The sequence below is a fragment of the Heterocephalus glaber genome, unplaced genomic scaffold (genome assembly GCF_053883595.1).
Source record: "Heterocephalus glaber isolate CG9 unplaced genomic scaffold, H.glaber_assembly_v1.0 deba00001523, whole genome shotgun sequence".
Classification (NCBI taxonomy): Eukaryota; Metazoa; Chordata; class Mammalia; order Rodentia; family Bathyergidae; genus Heterocephalus; species Heterocephalus glaber.
This window is the reverse complement of record NW_028258327.1, coordinates 1,438,084-1,459,158: the sequence shown is the minus strand read 5'-3', so window position 1 is coordinate 1,459,158 and position 21,075 is coordinate 1,438,084. Positions and strand designations below refer to the sequence as shown.

General features: G+C 43.0%; 1 protein-coding gene and 1 long non-coding RNA gene across 2 annotated transcripts; one reads left to right on the top strand and one right to left on the bottom strand.

Moving 5' to 3' along the window:
• The first annotated feature begins 7,335 nt into the window (after nucleotides 1–7,335).
• Nucleotides 7,336–16,842, top strand: LOC101724572 (vascular non-inflammatory molecule 3). Its single transcript, XM_004874560.4, has 7 exons — nucleotides 7,336–7,642; nucleotides 7,756–7,886; nucleotides 11,072–11,264; nucleotides 12,884–13,175; nucleotides 14,173–14,546; nucleotides 15,130–15,303; nucleotides 16,166–16,842. The coding sequence occupies exons 1-7, from the start codon at nucleotides 7,430–7,432 to the stop codon at nucleotides 16,292–16,294; spliced, it is 1,506 nt and encodes a 501-aa protein (XP_004874617.2). The 5' UTR covers nucleotides 7,336–7,429; the 3' UTR covers nucleotides 16,295–16,842.
• Nucleotides 16,843–19,656: 2,814 nt separating this feature from the next.
• On the bottom strand, nucleotides 19,657–20,776 carry LOC147824927 (uncharacterized). The gene is made up of 2 exons (XR_015441489.1): nucleotides 20,668–20,776; nucleotides 19,657–20,560 (listed from the first exon to the last, which is right to left on the bottom strand). It is a non-coding gene; the product is annotated as an uncharacterized LOC147824927 (long non-coding RNA).
• Between the last annotated feature and the right edge of the window lie 299 nt (nucleotides 20,777–21,075).

Below are 21,075 nucleotides of genomic sequence, written 5' to 3'. Positions count from 1 at the left end.
GATGGGGAAGAATAGAAAAACAGGTCCTGGCAACTATTGAAGACACAGTACCACCACCACCTGAAATGCAACTGCTTTGTGCTCCTATGGAACCTGTATGCTTCACTGCTACAGAAATGGTCACATGTGATACATTTACCACTACCTGAGCTTTCCGAGGAGGCAAACCATGTTTACTCCTTCTTAACGTACTTCTAATGTATGGCTCCATTCCTGGAACAAAGGTGCTGAAGGAACCAAGAAAATTACTAAAAATAGAGAGGTGGGTGTGCCCAGAATGAGCGATGCTTCTGTATTTGGAACATAGTAATTCTGAGGCTCCTACAAGACAAAATGAAAACTGTTCATCCCCAAGATCATACTTCCAATATGACCATATATGAATTAAATTCGTACTTAAGGGTTTTAGTGGTGTACAGGGCATTAGCGAGTTAGTGAGAGTACTGTTGTTTGCAGATAACATGTAAGAAATTGCTTAAAATCACTCCTGCTGGGAGACATCTGATAGGAATATATTCTTGAACATATGAAAATGGATGCAGGAAGTGTGTAGTTGGAGAGCAGATGCATGTCTAACTCTCCTAGCTCATGTATCATTGTTAGGAACTGGATCATTGCGTAAAGGTGTCACTGATTTGAAAGGAATCTATATCGAGAAATATGACAAAGTGAGAGCACCAGCATTTAAGTAGAATAAAAAGACTTACAAGGAATGAAAAAGTACAGGTGGAATAGGTGTCAACCCAAATTATTTTCAGAAGTACAAGTTTTTCTGCTTTCACTGTGTTGATTTGTCTGGAAAGAGAAGACCAAAATGACCAAGGGAGTCTGGGATTATCCTAAAAACTTCTATAGCTTCATGTAGTGAATGTCTATGATTCTCTCTGCCAGGCTTCCCTTTTCCCTTCTTTCTTGTCTTGTTTCAGACAAGAAAGTCTCGGTCTCGGTCTCGCTATGTGGTCCAGGCTGGCCTTGACCTCAATTTTCTGCCTCAGCCTCTTGTGTGCGGGGATGACATGTGTGCGCCACCACAGCCTGCCCTCCCTTCTTACAGGGAACTCATCACTGTATTTGCATTTGTATCATCGTCCCTGGGTCCAAGGTGTCTGGAGTATCGGTCAGGCCTGGCCAATCATGGACCAGACCCACTGGGCTCAGAGATTCACGAAAGGCTAAGTGCACATGTGAAGTGAGGCCAGTGAGGATCTTCCCTAGGATTTTTGATTTAACAGTTGGAAAAGGAGTCTTCTGTCATCAGAGACAAAAGGAACAATTGAATCTAGAGACCAGGAAGCTGTCTTCACTGCAAACTGGGAAAAGCCTACATCCAGGATGACAACAAAGGGGAACCAAGGGTGAGAGCTCTGAAAATGTTTAGCTTCCTGGATCCAGTTATGTGAAACTAGAATCTCACTAGACTTCCAGTTCTGACAGCCAAGAAGTGTCATTTTTGGTTCTATTCACATTGTTTGGAGTTGGATGACCATCACTTACCCTACCTCATTTTTGTTACCCTTTCTAATTCTGCATAGTGAATTGTACAAAATGTTGAAATGCAAAGACATTTTGTGCTTTTATGAGCCCTGTTGCCACTCTTGGGTTAGTCTTGGGCATAACAACCTCAAAAACAAACAAACAACAGAAGGGCCGCAGAAGCTCCATAAAGGACGGAGCGTGGCCCTTGTCAGGTGGAGGAAGAGAGGACGGGGTCACACTGCACTTAAAGAAAGCTGCCTGGGGCATAGAAACACCAACGCCCTGTGCGGCTTCCGTACGGAAAGGTGCTTCTTAAAACAAAGACAGAGTCCAAATTATTTTAACTTTTTAATGAAAATGCTTCTGACTCACAGAAACGTATGCATAATTAACCACAATGTATAACAGTTCCCCATGAAGCCCTGGCCCAGCTTTTGGCAAAAACAAATTAGGAATAGAGCGGAAGCTGTTTGTGTTCTTCCCTTACAGCATCTTCCTCCTTTGCTTATCCCCTTCTCCTGGAGGAAAACACTGTCTTAAGATTTTCATGGATCATTCCGACTTCTTGCTAGTTTCTTCCGTATGTGCATATCCCTATTTAGCACAATTATTGCATCTTTTTTGACATTCGTATATATTTTAAATTATGCATATTTTGCATATTTCATTTTATACCCAACACAGTGAACGTAGACCATGTGACTAAGTATTAAGTTATCTCATCCACTGTCCCTGTTCTGCAGTGTACAATCACGCGGACGAGCTGATTATTAAGCTGCTGTCTCTCAGCTCCAAACCCACCTTTCTGCATTCTTTCTTGTGTGTTGATGCCACCTAGGCAAATGTATTTTTCTCTTGCCAGCTGGATCCCTAAATTCTGCCAATAGGGGGAGCTAGCGGAGGACCAACGTTAGAAGGGGACTAGATCGTGCATGCTCACTGGTCACGGTCTTCCCATCAGCAGTTGTCATTGCACTTGGCAATGACAGCACTTTGTTTCAGTAGCAGTTTTTAGTTTCTGGTTTTTCCCTACACTCTCAGAACCAGCAGGACCACCCTTCTCCAAAGCTGCCAGCCCTGGCCAGTGCCCCCTCCGCCAGCCTCAGCGAGCTGGTAGCTGACTCCTCAAGGCCAACTCCGAGCCTCCTTCTCAGGGCGGGTCCCCTGGCAAGGTTCTGGTTCCTGACACCCTTTTGTTCTGGCTCACTTAAGGAAGTGGTTTCCTGTAATTACTGTCTCTGGGTTACTAAGTGTTCCTCATTTGTCCTTCACTTATCAAATACTTCTTCAGCCAAATTTATATATTAAATTTTCTTAAAATAACTAGTGTGGATTCTGTTGTCCTGGCTGCATCTTGCCTGATACAGTGAGTACAGCTTTATAGTTGGGACTCAGAGAACAGCGTCCTCCCAATACAGCAATTTGTGGCACACTGAGAAATTTGATCTAAAGGAAATTAAAGGCCTTAAGAGCATGTTCAGAATCATGGCCCTTCTAAGACTGCATCAATTGCTCCCATCCAAGTGCAGGGAGAGGCTCTTCCTGGAATTCCTTCATCTGCATTAAGTCTGGATGGCAAAAGGGAGTTCTATTGCCTCCCCCACCCCAAAATCTCATTACTAGCATCTCAGAAAAGAAAACTGAAGGCTATCACCAGGTCTGGAGCAACACTGGCTATAATGTCCCTCCCTTAAACTCATTCAGATTCCAAGAACTCAGCTCCAGGACACACCAATATGAGGAAGTCAGGAAAGATGATAAGAAACAGAAAAGATCCTATGGAAATAAGACAAATACAAAAATGCAAAAAGAAAGAAAGAGGAAAACTTGAAGACTGTGGGGGAGAAAACTGCATCAAGAACAGGATAGTGGCAGCTGTGTCAAACGCTGCTGAGACATCAAATGACCTGGGGCTGAGAACCGATTACCGAATTCAGTAATGTGGAAATCAGTGGTGACCTTGACAAGGCAGTGAAGTCGTGGGGTAAAACCCTGCTGGGAGGAAAGGAACTGAGACAAGTACATATTACCCTGTGAAGGACTTTTTTTAATAAAGCAGAACTGAGAAATGGGACAGGAACCCATAGAGGGTATTTTTGTTGTTGTTGCTTTGAGACAGGATCTCACTATGTGGTTCAGACTGGCCTTGAACTCACTACATAGCCCAGACTGGCCTTGAACTTGCAGCAATCCTCCTGCCTCAGCCTTCAGAGTGCTGGGGTTACAGGCATGGACCACCACACCTACCAGTTTTTATTTTAAAGATAGGAGGATTGGCAGAATATTTGTAGGAGATACAACAGCATATTTGTATTTTCCTCTATTGCATCTAATAGAGGAAGAAAATTTAAAGGTAAGTAATAAGAGAGAACTTTGGGAACAGTGTCCTTGGAGTCCAGTATGAAGGAATGGGGATAGACCTACACAGGTACCTGAGCAGCCTTTTATCCTACGAAAATGAGAGGCTGGCAGGTGGATTGAAGCTTTGTGGGAGCTCTTGGAGGGCCTCTCTCCAGTTCAAAGGACAGGCCTGGAGTTCAGTATAGAAGCCTGAGCAAAAGATTGAAGATAGGAAGTAGAATTGGACCTGCTAATGAGGAAGAGAGTGAAGAATGGAACTTAAGAGACATGACCAACAATGAGACTACTGCCTGTAGTGCTTTAAGAGTTGAGAGAAAGGAGTGGCAGAAAGAACTGGAGAGCTAGAGAGGGAATTTGGTGGAGAGTCCTTCTAGCATCAGAGCAGCACTGTTTCTGTCAGCTTTCTTTTAACAAAGTACCTGAGACAATCAGCTTAAAGGGAGAAAAGGTTCATTTGGATTCATAGTTTTGGTGGTTTCGGTCCATGGTTGGTCCCCTTGCTTTTGGGCCAGCAGTAAGGCAGCACATCATGGTGGGAATACACTGTGTTGCAAGCTTCTCACCTCACGGAAGCTGGGAAGCAAGAGACAAATAGGAGGAGCTGGAACCCCAATATTCCCCTCTCAAGAACATGGCCCCAGTGACCTACGACTGGCTACTATACACCATCTCTTCAAAGTTCCACCGCCTCCCAAGGCTGCTACTCTGAGGACCAAGTCTTTACACGTGGGCTTTTGAAGGACACCCAAGATCCATACTATAACAGAGATCATGTTAAGGTATAGTAAGAAGAGCGATTTTAGTCGGCAAAGGAAAGGTAAAATGTCACCAAATGAAACAAGGCCCCGATTGTCTCTCTTTATTGGACATACACATGGGAAGCATCTTAGTTAACGAAAGCAACGGTTAAGGGAACATAGATGGCTTACAGTACTGGTGAGGGGTAAGGCAGAAGGAGTGGGGTCAGAGAAGCCTGTAAAAGTCATTCTTGCTTACAGAGTTAGGGTCTTGATAATGGGAATGGAGAGGAGGTTGCACAATGGATATTAGAAATAAAGCTTTGGTGAGGGCCAACATCCTATTAGAGCTTTTGTTATAAAGTCTCTCCTCTCCTTTAAAAAATTTTCTTACACACATACACACACACACACACACACACACACACATACATTTTTTGGTAGTGCTGGGTATTGGAGGCAACACTTCATGCCTGAGAAGCAGGCTCTTTACCACCGTGCCACATCTCCATTCCTCCCTTATAGGTGTAAAAGAAGAATTATATTTATGTTCATACAGCACTTCAGACTCTCAATTTACTAATCCCCCAAGAATTCTGAACTGTCATTCAGGTTATATAGAAAGTCTTGTTTCAAATAACCTATTTCTGCAATCTGATTAATTATACAAGCAGGAAATGAAAATGTTACTAACCGCACTTGTTAACAAAACATTTGTTTCTAGCTCCTATTGATTTCAACATAATAAAAAGTTAGTTCAGGGGCCGGAGATTTAGCTCAGTGGTTCTGTCGTCTGCCTTGCAAGCACAAGGACCTGAGTTTGATTCCCGGTACCAAAAAAAAAAAAAAAAAAAAAAAAAAAGTTCATTTCCTGGAACTAGGGACTGGCAGAATGCAGGGAAATTCCCATGTTATTCCTTTTGATGCTATGAAGATAGTCAGGTGAACCAAGAAAAGGTAGAACGTCAACCTGAAATAGAATAATTTTCTTCTTATCATAAAACAATACACATCCCTTATAAAGTTTCTTTCTTCCCAGATACTTTTTTTATGGGATGAATTTATGCCTGATGGTTGCTATTTCAGAGACAAGGACACAGGAAACACTGGGGAGACTTTGGGAACACAAAGCAGGACAATTGCAAGTTGGAGTCCAGCCTGAACAACTTAGTGAGGTCCTGTCTCAAAATAGAGAAGAAAAGAAGGGCTGGAGTCAGAGCTCAGTGTGAAGATCCAGGGTTCCTAGTGCTGTAGGTGAAAAACAACAAGCAAGCAAGTAAGCAAGCACCACAAGTCTCCCAAACCTGTAAGGTTCCCTAGACCAGATGTGGATTTGAAAGAATCCCAAGAAAAAGAACCAATTCCTTCCACCACGTGGGGACACAGCAAGTAGATGGCTGTCTGTGAACCAGGATGCAGGCGCTCCCCTGAAACTGATTCTGTCAGCACTTTAATAGTGGACACCTCAGCCTCCAGAATGGTGAGAAATAAGCTTCTGTGGGTTATAACCTTCCCAGCCTCTGGTATTTTGTTATAGCAGTCTAAATGGATTAAAACACACTACTGGGGAATTAGTATTTTAAGTAGCAGAGAACCACTGATTTTTGAACCACTGATATTTTGAAGTCCAAGGGACATAAAAAGCAGACTTTGAAGAGAAATTTTTTGGTGATTATGTGCAGAAACGAGCAGGAAAATTTTTTGGTAATTATGTGCAGAAATAAGTAGTTTTCTCCATTGTGAGAGATAGAGAGATAAACTAAAAATATCATCAGCTGCATTAGAAGATATTTGAACTCTTATGATGAACTGTATGTGGGGGCAGGAAGAGAAAGGAAAATGGAAAGAAATTCAAGTTAATTAGAGAAAATGAAGATGTTGCCAATCTATGTCTAATATTTAAGAATGTTTAGCTTATTTAAAGACAAAAACCCAACCTCCTGAAAATGAAATTTTGGGTAATGTAATAACAAAATATTTAGGGAAAAAGGTTTCACTAAAATAATTATGGGCAGATTCTATGAAGATGCAGACACCGCGTGTCTCTGAAGCCATGGCTCTGCAGCATCTGCCAGGTCCCGGGGTCCCGGAGACCCCATCCAGAGGGCCCTTTCCACCAATGACCTCGCTATAATGTATGTTTTATGACGTTTACAGCCAAACTTTCCAACATTTCAGACTAGTGGGCAGTCTCTCCAATATAAACCAGGAAACATTGCTTTTGCTGATATCCTCTAATGATGCAAATCTGAGCTCATTCTTAGCACGTGTCTGTCTGTTCTCCCTTAGCCATTTTGTGAACTCGGTTAAAACTAGGACTTAGCTTAAACTCTGTGCTTTGGGTCTGTCACGGTCATATAAATAAATTCTCAACAGGGGGCCGGGAATTTAGCTCCGTGGCACAGTGCCTGCCTCACGAGCACAAAGTCCTGAGTTCTATCCCCAGTACTGGCGCGGGGAGAGCGAGGAATAAATTCTCAACAAATTGCTGCTAGGGCGGCTGTGGGCCCTATTGTGGAAATACTGGTTTACCAGAAAGATATGTTACATTAAAAGGTCAGGGTTCGCCTCAGGTGTGTTTTGGCCCGAGGTGGACCGTCTGGTTGGTGCAGTAGTTCCACTTTTAGGGATGGCCTGACTCTCAGGAGCGCCAACACAGCACTGCACATTTGACTCAGTCCAATTGTTACTTCTGCATGTCAGTTTGCTTGCACAACATCCTTTCTCAGAGCCGTATTGCATAATATATTCACGAGAAAATAAAAGCAGCTGGTCACCCGGCAGAGAATTAACTTACATGTTTTTCTACTGATACAAAGTGTAAGAATCTGAGCTTGTTTTGGAACCCTTTAGTGATGATTACATTATATTTTCCAAAACAAGTAGTGATTTTTGGCCTCTTCATCCTGAATGTCAGGGCACTGGACACTTTTATTGCTGCAGTATATGAGCATGCTGTCATATTGCCGAACAGAACAGAAAAGCCTGTTTCGCACGAAGAAGCTTTGCTCCTGATGAACAAGAACATAGATGTTTTGGAAAAAGCGGTCAAGCTAGCAGCCCAGCAGGTAGTGCCCTTTCTGTCCTGGCTGGGACATTATGAAGGAGATTTGCAACTTGGTAAGAGTGTGGGTATTTGGAATTTACGAGACATTCTTTTGGCCCCGCTTGCTTTGAGCAGGGTGCACATATCATTGTGACCCCAGAAGATGGAATCTATGGCTGGGTCTTCACCAGAGAGTCCATTTATCCCTATCTGGAAGATATACCAGCCCCGGAAGTGAACTGGATTCCCTGTAGAAACCCCAAGAGGTAAATCCGTGTCATTACCCTTTGATTTTGGGAGGGAAAGTTGCAACAGTGGAGAATACCAACACCAAATTCACTGTTTGCCTAGTAATTTTTCTGGCAAATAGCCAGTCCATGGGGACAGATTTCTCATGTTTCATAATGTGTACCATCTGGCATGTCTCTTGTTTGGAACTAATTTAAGATAATGATATTTGATTAGCTATTTGTTGGAGTTTTATTTAAAGAACAGTATGAATACATATGCAATTTTTGTAATATGTGTTTAATTGGGTTTCATCAAAATGAAAACGTTGCAATATCTAGGATCTATGTTCTCAAGTACAGTAAAGGGTTCATCCATGAACATCTACTCCATTCATACAAATGGAAAAAACATGAATGAGTCTATTTTCCAAAGAGTTTTGTATCACCATGATTTACACTGTGATCAATGGGTGAATGGAGATGAAACAGGGAGCACTGTTTTTGAGACCACCTCTTACTGCCCCCTAGTGAAGTGATGTAGGACATGCAACCTAGATGCTTGGCATTTCTGTTCCTTTCTTTATCTGTAAAACAGGGTGATAAAGCTTCTTCTCCACCTTCCTATGGAGTAGACAAGAGTGTCAAATGAGGTAATAGATGTGGAACTGGTGTACTGCACTGCTTTTCTCTGCTGTTAGCTGTCACTATCACTTTTTTTTTGGTACCGGGGATCGAACTCAGGACCTTGTGCTTGCGAGGCAGGCAGCAGCACCACTGAGCTAAATCCCCGGCCCCACTATCACTTATTTTTAACAGAAAGAACTCAGTCTGACTTCTTTGCATTCCTATCCTTAGATTTTAGTAATTATTAATAGCTGTGGCTTAGGCATAACTTTTTTGAAGAAAATATGTACAACAAATTAGATTACAAAATAGGTTTCTTTAGGTCTATTTACTTTTAAAATAATTTGTACCTAATTCCTTAAATAACAAACTTTAACAAGTAGTTAATTTACTAATTCTGTACTTCCTTACACCTGTTCAGAGTTACAACTATTGCACAAGAGAGGAACTTCCTTAATAATTGTGACCACAAGATATCAAGCAATCTCAAACTCAGTGCTATCATAGTAAGTTCTGGTCTGTGAGTCAAGTCTCTCCCTGAGATTTTCACCTTTGGAAAAATATTCCTTCAATGTTGCACAGTCAATAAATCCATGTTGCTATGACTAAACACTTATGAGGCTCTCCCAGAACAGATAGCAATCATCATTTGATGTAATTCATGAGGCAAATTTTACAATAAGTCACTCTATTTGACTAGACTGATTAAACTGACTTTCCTAAGGAAAAGATGTTCATAAAGTGTAATTAGCCTAGGATGTACCCTGTTAAGTTGAGAAGGTTAATCACAGGTAAAAATTAACATTGTTGAGTCCTGTAGACACTTATCCAAACAGCAGACTTTTAGCTCTGTGTTTTAAAGAGGAAAAACCTGGTTATTTAATATAATCACAGTTACTGCAAATGAAATCCATAGTTTCTTCCCTATTTATATTTGTCTCTGAAAGGGATCATAGAGAGCCACATGACCATCCCTGTGTATCTATACACTACTACTTGGAATGCTGACCTGTCAAACACTCCTTTGAGTTTTTTCCCCCCATGAGAAACTAACACTTAGCCAAGAAAAGAAAATTACAGAAAATACAAGACTGACTTGTTGAACATCTTCATGAATATTGCTAATATTTCCTCATTTATCCTGAATGAAAAAAAATATATCTAAAGGAATGGGCTATTAATTTTTCCATTTTATTCAGATTAGCTCACCACCAGTTGCAAAGTGATCGTGGGGAGATCTCAAACAGCTTCCAAAAGCAATACAGCCATCATTGGTGTAGGTGCCCGCTTGGCAGCCATTACTTATTTATTGAGCACTTACTTGGGCCCAGGGACTGGATCTGTTGTGCATGTTCAGTTCATCACTAGTGACAGCAGCTATCACTATCTGTATTTTAACTATGAGAAGAAATGGAGGCATATGTCCTCCTAATTGGTAATTAGATTACTGCAATTAAAACACAGCTGTTTGCATTAAGCCTGGATACCCGAGTGGGGGCCTGGAGGGACTATATTACGCGGACATTTTCAGTAACTAGAGAATCCACTTATTCACTAAGAGGGATCTGCCTGCTAAGCCTTGGATATCCTATTTTCTCCCGAAATCTACCTCCGTCTAGCTTCCCTTGGTCTTTGTTCTGCCTTGAGCAATTCATTCATCCACACAGCCTGCATCTCTCAAATGAGAACCCCTCAAATATGTGAAGACAGCTGTTACCTCACCTTCTTGTTTCTAGGGTAAATATCCCCAAATGTGGATGAGGTTTAATATTATTCTGAAAAGCAATTACACGGTCTGTATTTTCCTCAGCATTTCTCACGGGGGCCCTTTAAAATAGAAAGGAATCTGCATGTTACATGTGAGGGAAGAGAAGACTAAGCCAGCATTGTGAAGTGTCTGTTTACATTTTCACTGCACAGTGCTGCAGTTGTTCATGGAGGATGAGCTACACGGGACCCGGCTTGTCCTGCTGCCCGCTAATTGTGCTTCCCACAGCACCACATATCTGCAGAAGTGCAGGATTGTGGCTTGGATGATAGATTAGGTCTTTCTCATAGAAGAATCGGCTAAATTTCAAGTGCTTCATTGACTTTGCAGGGAGCACTTCAGAAGAAAAAGTGCTAGGCAGGTGTGCATGCCTATAATCCTAGCACTCAGCGAAGCTGAGGCAGGAGAATTGCAAATTTGAGCCCAGCCTAGAAAACTTAGCAACTCTACAAGATCCTACCTCAAAACAAAACAAAACAAAACAATCAAAGAAGGGCAAGGGATGGAGCTCACTGTGAAGGCCCTAGATTCAGTCCCCAAGACTGCAAAAACCAGAAAAGACAGACAGAAAGAGTAAGTGTTGCTCTTTCTCCTCCTCCTCACCCTCCCTTTGTATTTCCTGTGCACCACTCCTGCACTGAAGTCCGGCACTTTCCGAGAGGTTCACTTTCATGACAACAAAGACAACAGTGCATGTGATGTTTTCAATCTTTTCTCTTGATTCTTGTCCCTGGGCTCTAGTGTTATAGGAAACAAGCAAATAGCATCACTCTGGCATTTTGGAAATCACTAAAGTAGAGTCAGTTTTCTGGCAATATCTACTGAACAGATTTGGCAACACCCCAGTGCAAGAGCGACTCAGCTGCCTGGCTAAGGACAACTCCATCTACGTTGTGGCAAATATAGGGGACAAGAAGCCGTGCAATGCCAGTGACCCTCAGTGCCCCCCCGACGGCCGTTACCAGTACAACACTAACGTGGTGTTTGATGCTGAGGGGAGGCTGGTGGCCCGCTACCATAAGGTAAGAGTCACCTCTGCCCCCGCTCCACTTGGCTTCTTTTGTGTGTGATATGTGTGTCTGCTCCTCTGCTGAATGCTGGGGAGGTGACTGCTGCGGATACACCTCCTAATTACTTCCAACTCGAACTGAAAACGGGATTTAATTTACTTCAATTCCAAATAAGCATTCTGAGCTTGAATCATAAAATAGTATATGGCAGGAAGTTAAAACAGATATGATAATAGCCTCACAAAGATTTTGATATTCTCTGAGAAAGAAAAGTCTCCCTTTCTTCCACAATATCAGAGGGTTTTTTCCCCCAAACTAACAATATTTCATACTAGGCTACCATTTGTTTCATTAGGACTTCTTTGATTGCAATGAAATATTATCTCAATAGAAATTGGCTTTTTAATTAAAATTGAGAATTTTCTTCCGTATACACTGGGAGAATGCATAGCACCTAAAGGGGAGGTCTTGTTGGGGTGTGCTCTGTCCCTCAGAGGGCCAAGCCGTGCTGTGCTTCCCTCTAACCCTCTTAGCTCTTATTGCCAGCTTTTCCCCAGGGTAACTTTCCCTCTAGAAGCACATGTGTGCAGAAACACGGAGCTTATGTCTTTATGAAGTAAAAGCACAAGAAGAGTTTAGGTCTCATAGCAATGTTGCAAAGGTCGCACCAGGCCCTTCCGGAGCCATTTGCCTAAGGATGCAGGACATGCCACCACATGGGAGGGGAATGGAGGAACAAGGAGCCCTCAGTGAGCAGCAGGGCTTGGGGAAACTGATGCTAGATGGTGCCTGTGCACATCTTGAGCAAAATAAAAGCCTGAGCCGAGCATGTGCCATACTCCTGAGCCCAGGGTCAAGTGGATTTTTGAGCAGTAATCAGGTTGAAAAAATAAAATTCCTAATATCTTATGAGTTAATAGACTTGGTTGTTATTATTATTGTTGTTATTATTTGGCACTGGGGATCAAACTCAGGACCTCGAGCTTGCCAGGCAGGCACTGTGCCGCTGAGCTACATCCCCAGCTCTAAGACTTGGTTATTGCACTGTGTAAATTAATTCTAAATTTGCATCCCTTGATTTATATAGTTAATTTCTTTTTTTAATGAGTTAGATTTCACACAGGGAATGCTGTTGATATTTAGAGTACAGTAGGCCAGGGATTTAGCTCAGTGGTTTTGCCACCTGCTTCGCAAGCACAAGGTTCTGAGTTTGATCCCCGTTACCCAAAAAAAAAAATTATTTATTTTAACTTGCTTTTGTTTTTGTACCGGGGATCGAACTCAGGACCTTGCACTTTTGAGGCAGGCGGTGGAACCACTGAGCTAGATCCCCAGCCAAAAATATGTAAGAGTACAGTGGAAACACTGAAAATTTTAAGATTTCATCCTGTAATGTTTAAGGCAGAAACATTCACATCGTCAATACCACTGGTAGGTGTGGTTTTATTTGTTGGTTGTGGAGCAATAAAGTCACAGCGCATCTGCAGTTGTATGGTGGGCTGACTGGTGCAAATGTGTGTAACTTCAGGGATGCACATCAACACTCATGCCAGGAAAGACAATGCAGCTCTTGGCCATATCCATTGGGAATTTGTTCTGTTACTAATTTCCTCCTTCTTTGTTGTTAACAGTACAATCTTTTTGCACCAGAAATTCAGTTTGATTTCCCCAAGGACTCAGAACTTGTGACTTTTGACACTCCCTTTGGGAAGTTTGGTGTCTTTACTTGCTTTGACATTTTTTCTCACAACCCGGCTGTGGCGCTGGTGGACGAGTTTCAGGTCGACAGTGTTCTCTACCCCACGGCATGGTACAACACGCTGCCCCTGCTCTCGGCTGCCCCCTTCCACTCAGCGTGGGCCAGGGCCATGCGAGTCAACCTGCTTGCCGCAAATACGCACAACACCAGCATGCACATGACAGGTAACTCAGTCTCTGAGCACTGAGGGCAGTTACAGTCTTGGGAAGTCATCACTGGTTTTCGAGCCACACTTTTCTTTAATGATTCACTCATCAACTCCAATACCACAAAAAATGAGTGACAGCATGGGTTTCTGCTTAGGAAATTTTATTATTTTGGGGGTATATGATTGTGATACATAATAATTAAATTCAACTTGGGGAATTGGTACATACATATATTGCATAATTAAATTCATCAGGAATTGGTGCATAGATATGTTGCGTCTTAATTTTACTAACTCCATTGGAAAGGAGCTTTATTCTTGTGAGTAAAGGGGGCAAACATGATCTCAATTTTACATGAAGGGAGATTTGAATTAAAGAGAAACCAAGTCATAAAAAAATCAAAGCCAGCTCTATAAAACATCCTAGCCACTATTACTAGTAATATTGAAATAAGTTGTCTTGTTGAGATGACAAAACCATTTGAGACTTAATTTAGAGTTTATCCTTTATAATATCCATGTTCAAGGTAATTCACACTCCTCTCTAGACTGCTTCGCTATTTGTTTATATAAATGAAGACTCCCAAAAGCAAGTAAATGAATTAGATCAGTGGAGAGCTGAAATCATTCTTCATGTTTGGGAGGATTTCCTAGCTTCTTAGTAATTTGGCTTGTAAAAAAGCAAAGCCCAGGAAGAAAAAAGGGCCCCTCCACATTCAATGATTATTTCCATGACAGTAGGGCCCTCTGGTGGATGCAGAGTCAAGGAGGATTTAGGCCAAGGTAACAGCTATTTCCTTAACTGTCTTGAAAATGCTGATGCTTTAATAATATTCATAGAAGGTGGAAATTTTTCATTCATTTATCACCATAAAAAATGTAAGGGCTGGGGTGGGTGATGCTCAGCAGCAGGGCACTTGGGGAGCACAAGCGAGAACCTAGGCTCCATCCCCCGCACATGGAGAAGGAAAACCTTGGAAGCCAGTATTTGTGCACCTTTCTGTTGCCTGCAGGGAGTGGGATCTATGCCCCGGAAGAAGTCAAGGTGTATCACTACGACATGGAGACCAGCAGTGGCCAGCTGATGCTTGCAGAGTTGAAGTCCCGGCCTCCCCTGGAGCCCACCTTCCCTCCAGCTGTGGACTGGAGCGCTTATGCCAGAAGTGTCAAGCCGTTCACCTCTGGGCAGTCACACTTTCCAGGGATGATTTATTTTGATGAGTTCACCTTCACTGAACTTAAGGGAGACGCAGGAAATTACACAGTGTGCCACAAAGATCTGTGTTGTCATATAACGTACAAGATGTCTGAGAAGCGAGGAGATGAGGTCTTTGCCCTGGGTGCTTTTGACGGGCTGCACACAGTCGAAGGCCAATATTACCTACAGGTAGAAGTGTCTGCATGTGCTGGAGTGGAATTAACGTTACTGAGCCGTGACCTTTCTTCAAAAATTATGCTGGATTCAGTTAATTGGTTAATCTTCTATTTATCACAGACATCCCCCCCCAAAACTTTTAATTTATTCGGTCTTAGCAAAAACAGAGTCAGTTTTCTTAAAAGAGATACTGAATTTAATCAGTTTATGAAATAATCCAGATTAGGGTTAGCAATAGCTAAAATTTAACATACAATGAGCTCTGATTTTTAAAATTCTAGTCTATTCTATTTGGCTTCATTTAAAAAGAAAAAGAAGAGGGCCGTGGATTTAGCTCAGTGACACTGTGCTTGCCTTGCAAACGCAAGGTCCTGAGTTTGATCCCCAGTACTAAACAATTTAAAAAAAAGAAAGAAAAAGAAGAAATCTTTATCTACTAAATTGGAATTAGGATTCACTAATAAGTTGTGACCTGCAGTTTAAAACACACAGCTTGGGAGGCAGCTTAAATATTCTGCTGTTCTTTGAAATTGTGCTCTTTAGCTGAGGAATATTTCTGTGCTTCTGACTGCCTCTCTTTCCATTTTCTGCACAGATATGCACCCTCCTGAAATGCCAGACCACTGACCTGAGGAGCTGCGGGGAGCCCGTGGGCTCAGCTTTCACCAAGTTTGAAGAATTCTCCCTCAGCGGCACATTTGGAACAAGTTATGTCTTCCCACAGATCGTCCTGAGCGGGAGTCAGCTGGCCCCCGAGAGGCACTATGAGGTAGGAGGTTTTCAAGATGACAGATTTCTTAGAGCAGATGGGTTAGAAAATCTTCCAAATAATGGGGTCCTATTGAAATGTTATTGTCCATATTCTATGAAAGGCGCTTTAAAGATAAGTGGAAACAATGATATGAAACACAATTTGTGGTTTTAGATAGTCCTTAGGGTGTGATGGAGAAGTTGGGATTCCCTTTTCTACATAAATGTGATGTCGAGATCAAGGTAACATTGAAGCCACAGAGAAATGAAAATGAAGATATTGATTGCTGATCGTGGCTTCTAACTGCTGTTCTGCTCTGTTGCATGGTGTAGAAGGTTCAAATTAAATATGGTACATGAAAGAATTCATTTTCGACTTGCTTTGTGGGTCGGTTATTTTGAGAGCTGTTTATAGTGACAATGATAGTTAATAATTTGTGTAATATTCCATTAGTTCAAAAAAATGATATTTTTTTTTGGTGGTACTGGGGCTTGAACCCATGATCTTCTCAGTGAGCTTCATCTCCAGCCCATTTTTTAATGCTTTATTTTGAGACAGGGTTTCAATAATTTGCTCAGGCTGGGGTCCATATCAGGGGTTTCTTGCCTTGGCCTTCCAGAGGGCTCAGATTACAGGCATGTGCCACTGTGCTCAACTTATAGGACACTGATTAATACATTATCTGATTTGACCATCTCTGAAAGGGACTTATTTGCTACTCTGATACACAAGCCTCTTTACTATTAGACCCAAACATGAACCTAGGTCTTCAGTGCTTTGTACTACTCTGAGCTGCTTTAGGAGTGATCTTGCCAGATGAGGCCTCTGGGCTGGAAAGGAAGCTCTGCACCGGAGTTAACCCTTCACTTTCTTTGATTAGGTTTCAAGGGACGGACGCCTAAGGAGCCGGAGTGGAGCCCCTTTGCCTGTCTTAGTTATGGCGCTGTATGGAAGAGTGTTTGAGAAGGACCCTCCACGCCTGGGGCAGGGACCTAGGAAATTGCAATGATGCCCAGCACCAGAGCCTTTCCAGGTTAGCCTGGCAAAGCAGGGGGTGGGGGTGCTGGAGAGAGAGAGACAGAGACAGAGACAGACAGAGGCAGAGAGGGAGGAGGGCCTTTAGTGTTTGCCTGGAAGAGAGGCCAGAAACTTACTGTAACAACAAATCAACTTCAAATTTAAAAAGCAAGGAGTGTTCTATGGTTTGAATATGATTTATCTTGTCTTGCAAAACCCTGCACCTCCTTGGGACTCTGCCAGGAATTGTCAGATGTGAACCATGGGCCTTGGACTAGAACCATGAGCCCAAAAAACCCAAATGAACCTTCCTTTTTTCTTTATAGTTTACCCAGCCTGTATTATTACTTTATTAGTAAAGATGGAAAAGGATCTGAGGATGGGGTGAGACCAGAGGGCAGAGAGGGGAAGGAGAAATAAAAATGATCAAGGTCCAGTATGTCTATGTACCAGTTCCTTAGGATGAATGTAATTATTATGCATTGGAAACATATAATAAAGATTTTTTAAAAATTAAAAAACGAAATAAAAAAGACAGGATTTGTGGATATCTGGTGTAGCTCATTTACAGGTGCTGCATTGACCTCCCATGTATGTGTGTAGTGTGTGTAAGTGTGGATATGTATAGTGGAACATATATAGAAATGTGTGGCGAACCTGGAAAGACCCACTGCAGTAACTGCTCCCATGTATGCAAATGTCACCCCCACCAGGTGATGGTTAATCTGCGTATCAGTTTGACTGGCCGTGGGTGTCCAGCTGGGTGAGGGTTATTTCTGCATGTGTCTGTAAGGGCTTCAGAACTGGGGGATGGAATGATGCCTCCCTGATATGGGCGGGCATCATTCAGTCCCCCAAAGGCCTGAATAGCAAAAAAAGGCAGAGGAAGGTTGTGTTCATTTCTTTCCTGTTTGAGCTGGGACCTGGTTCTTCTCCTGCTTTTGGATGCTTGGGCTGTCAGGTGTGGATGGGAACTGTCACCGTGAGCTCACCTGTCAGCCCTTCACACTGCACCCTGGCTGTCTTGTGGCTCCAGCTTGCAGGTGCAGTGCAGAGCACAGGACGCCTCAGCCTCCTTAGCTGGAGACTCCAGACCTTATAATAAATGTGTTACAGGGGCAGGATTTGGCTCAGTGCTTTGGCCACCTGCCTTGCAAGCGCAGGGTCCGGAGTTTGATCGCCGGTACCAAACAAAACAAAACAACCCCAAAACAAAACAAAAAAAAATGTGTTACATCAATGTGTGTCCTGTCAGTTCTGTTGCTCTGGTGAATCCTGACTGGTGCACATTGTTTTTGGATACACAGGCTGAACTTTGAATATCCAGAGGGTATTTGACTGCAGTCAAGTGATATAGACATTTGTGGACAGAGGCATCTTTTCAAGTAATTATGAACGACTTTGTAGCTAATTTAAATTGTTCCATTATCTATTTATTGTAATCTACTTGACTTGTAGGGTCAATTAGTATGGAAATTAGATTCTCAGAATGGAAATAATAAAGAAATAAAAAACTTTCTTGAGATCACACTGTTCCCTTCTGAATTAATTCCATCTTAAATTCTGTCTCATTCTGGTTAAGGCCCCATGCAGTACACAGGTGTTGGTTGCAAACTGTGCCCCTTCCTTAGAAAGGGCCCCGTCACCTTTCCCCTAGCAACCTCTGGCCCACTTAACCTGGCTCTCAGTCCACCTGTTGGTCACTGATTAACTCTTGGAAGAGACTTCCAGGAGAGCAGGTGAGTTCTCTCGGGTGCGGTGGGGAGGCTGAGGATCACTGAGTTCAGAGTTCAGAGTGTGCTTGTCCCCACAGAAAGTGGTGACTGCATTTGCAGGCTTTTTCTAGGTGTTTTTTCCCAGCCGATATAATTTAATCCAGTAATGCAAAGCCACAGACCATCTGGGTAGCAGAAAATGCCTTTGGACTCCCCACTCCCCTCTCTCTTAGATTCTCTCTTCAGGAACTGTAGCCCTCAAATCCCAGGGAGGTAACAGAGCGTGGTCTGGGTGTTTTGGCCATGCATGCCATGGGCAGCTTCCCTCTTTATGGCCTGACATCGGCTCCTCTGAGGCTTCTTCCTCCTCCCCTAGACAGCTGTCTGGAGGTTGGTGTGCACATTGGCCTTGGTTTCCTCATCTCCCTTCACTGTGTGCACTCTTAGCCAACCAGACTTCTGGCCTCTCTTCAAAATCAGATCTCACGGTCATTCCTCAGCTGTTATTCTCCAAGAGGGAATGTCTGTACTATGCCCATTGAGTTGTTTTACCCCTTATCTTTGTTTGTTTGTTTTTTAGAGACAGGGCCTCCTTATGTAGTCCAGGCTGGCCTTAAACTCCCAGCAATCCTCCTGCCTGAGCCTTCGGAGTGCTGGGATTACAGGGTGCACCACCACGACTGGCCCCCTTGTCTTTTAATACTCAAGTTTTTAATTTTCTTTGCTGCCTGGCCTTTCTCCCTTCCCTCGCCTCATTTCTCACTTTGTTGAGAATGAACTTATAAATGAGGAGCTTTGCTAGACTCAGCTCCCACAGCTGTATCTTCCTCATCTAGACTATTTGGAGAACATCAACCAAGTATTTTCTGATATGCAGAGTAGAACTCACAGGTTAGTAAAAGAAAAAAATGAGAGACAGTCTAGGCTGTAAAATAAAACAAACACTATAAACTAGGGTGCATATTTGTAATCCTAGCACTCTATGGAAGGCTGAGACAAGAAGATCCAAGTTTGAATCCAGCCGGGGCAACTTAGTGACTTAGTGAGACTCTGTCTCAAAATTAAAAATAAAAAAAGGCTCAATGTGGAGGCCCTGGGTTTAATCCCTAGTACCACAATAAAAATAAACAACTCTAGGAGTTTATTGTTTTGGAATCAGCTCCTGTCCTGGACCCCAACCAACCAAGCTAAACATCCAAATGGAATCACACTAAACTTGCATATCACCAAGTGGAAACTACACTGCTTATCTGACCCTCTGAGAAATCAGGACCAGAGAGATGACAACTCAAATTTCAAGTTTCAATTGGCCTGATAACAGACAGCTCTCTAATCTGTATACGTAGGAAGTAACTTGATACAATCTGATGTTAATCAAATAGTTTTTACTCTTCTGTCTCCCAGTCTCCACCTTGCAAGAAAAGTCACTTGAAAGTGACCAAGCCATTTTTTTGTTCTTTTGTTCTGCTTTCATCAGCCTTTCTCTGTCTATATATTTTTCTGCTCAGCCCACTGTAACACTTACTTTATTTTATGGAATTTTCCTTACCCATTTCTAGAATTAAAAATTAAGCTTTTGAAATTAAATTGAAATTTTGTTCTCTGGAAGAGGTAATGGGCCAATGTTTAGAGGTTACACTCAAAGTGTAAAAACCCTTTTATTATGTCTTACAGACAAAATATATACTTTCGACGTGAACAACTTCATCAACTGGATTAAGGTCAAGGAAAGCGTTGGCACCGAGTCACGGCCACTGAATATTAGTCCTCAGCTCATGTGTTTAGCGGTGATACAGAACTGCTGTCTCATATTTCATCTCACGCACAGGTGCACACGTACACTTGGCTCTTCAGAGTCCACCAGGGGATGGGCAGCAGATGGTGTGAACCCCACTGAGTCCTGGTTCTTGGCTCCATATCTCCAGTTTCAGATTCTCTCTGCTTGAATAGGACAAGATTTACTGCTGAGTTTCTTTTGGAGCTTGCTGCCAGGGCTGGAGTCATTGCTACTCTGGCAGCAGGGGCACACTAGGGTCAGGCTAGTGTGGGCCCCATCCCTTCTCTTTGCAGGGAGCTGTCCCTTTTCTACTCCAGAGGCACCAGCTCCATCCATGCAGACTGTTGGTGCCTCCTGCCTGTAGACCCAGCCAAGGACGCTCTACTGCAAGCAGTACAGTGTTTCATCTCAGCCTTGCTCTTGCCTGGTTCACACTAGAGGGGCCGGAAACACAGGGTCGGTGTGGTGGTAGCACATGGGGGAAGGAAGTGTTCCCCGATCCTGTGACACAGTATCAGTGTCCTATTGAGCCTGTGCAGGTCTTAGACCCACCTTCCGGAGCACCTCCAGGTAAGTTTCTTCTGTCCTTAGGGCGGGGACAAGGCAGAGGGTGTCAGAGCTGGGGTTTACCTTCCCCTTTGTCAAGTTAGAGGAGTTAGCATTGATGTTTCCCTAGCTCCTGTCCAACAGGCTCAGGTAAAATGCCTTCCCTCAAGGGCAGGCTCTGCCTTGGGCACAGTTCAAAATGAGCTCACTTCCCCTCTGCCTGCAAGAAACACAAGGGGATTTACAGCCTGATTTGAGTCCATTTGGCCAGAGAACATGTTGGTACACCAGGAGGGCAAGCTCACAAGAGTGTGAGGGTCCCCTTACCTTAATGGAGTTTTAAGTCTCGAGATTGTTCACCTGAGGTTCCAATGGTTCATCGAGTGCAAGTCAAGTGATCCTTACCAGGGTCCTGGTTTCAGCACGAGGCTCTGCCCCTGTGAGATTTATCCTCTGTATTTGCCTGTCTTCTACTCTGAGAATGACAGCTTCTGTGAGTTCGAATTGATATAGGGGAAATATAATTCTCAACCTGTTAGATGTCAAGTGTGCTGAGGTTGTGGTCCCACAACATCAAGGAATGAAATCAGGAACCAAAAGAAGTTAGGAGGGTTTTACTGAACATAGGGAGAGAAGAACAGCTCCTGGATTTGGTACCCGAATGGGGTGGCCACCAAGGCCCTTTGGCAAGGATAATTTATACAGCAAAGTCACAACGTGGGTACAACATGGGTC

Excerpts from the sequence above, each read along its gene's own strand:
- LOC101724572 (XM_004874560.4), top strand. The coding sequence starts at position 7,430 with ATGATTACATTATATTTTCCAAAACAAGTAGTGATTTTTGGCCTCTTC. Across the intron at positions 7,643-7,755 it reads TCAAGCTAGCAGCCCAGCAG|GGTGCACATATCATTGTGAC; the intron begins GTAGTGCCCTTT and ends TGCTTTGAGCAG. Across the intron at positions 15,304-16,165 it reads CCCCCGAGAGGCACTATGAG|GTTTCAAGGGACGGACGCCT; the intron begins GTAGGAGGTTTT and ends TTCTTTGATTAG.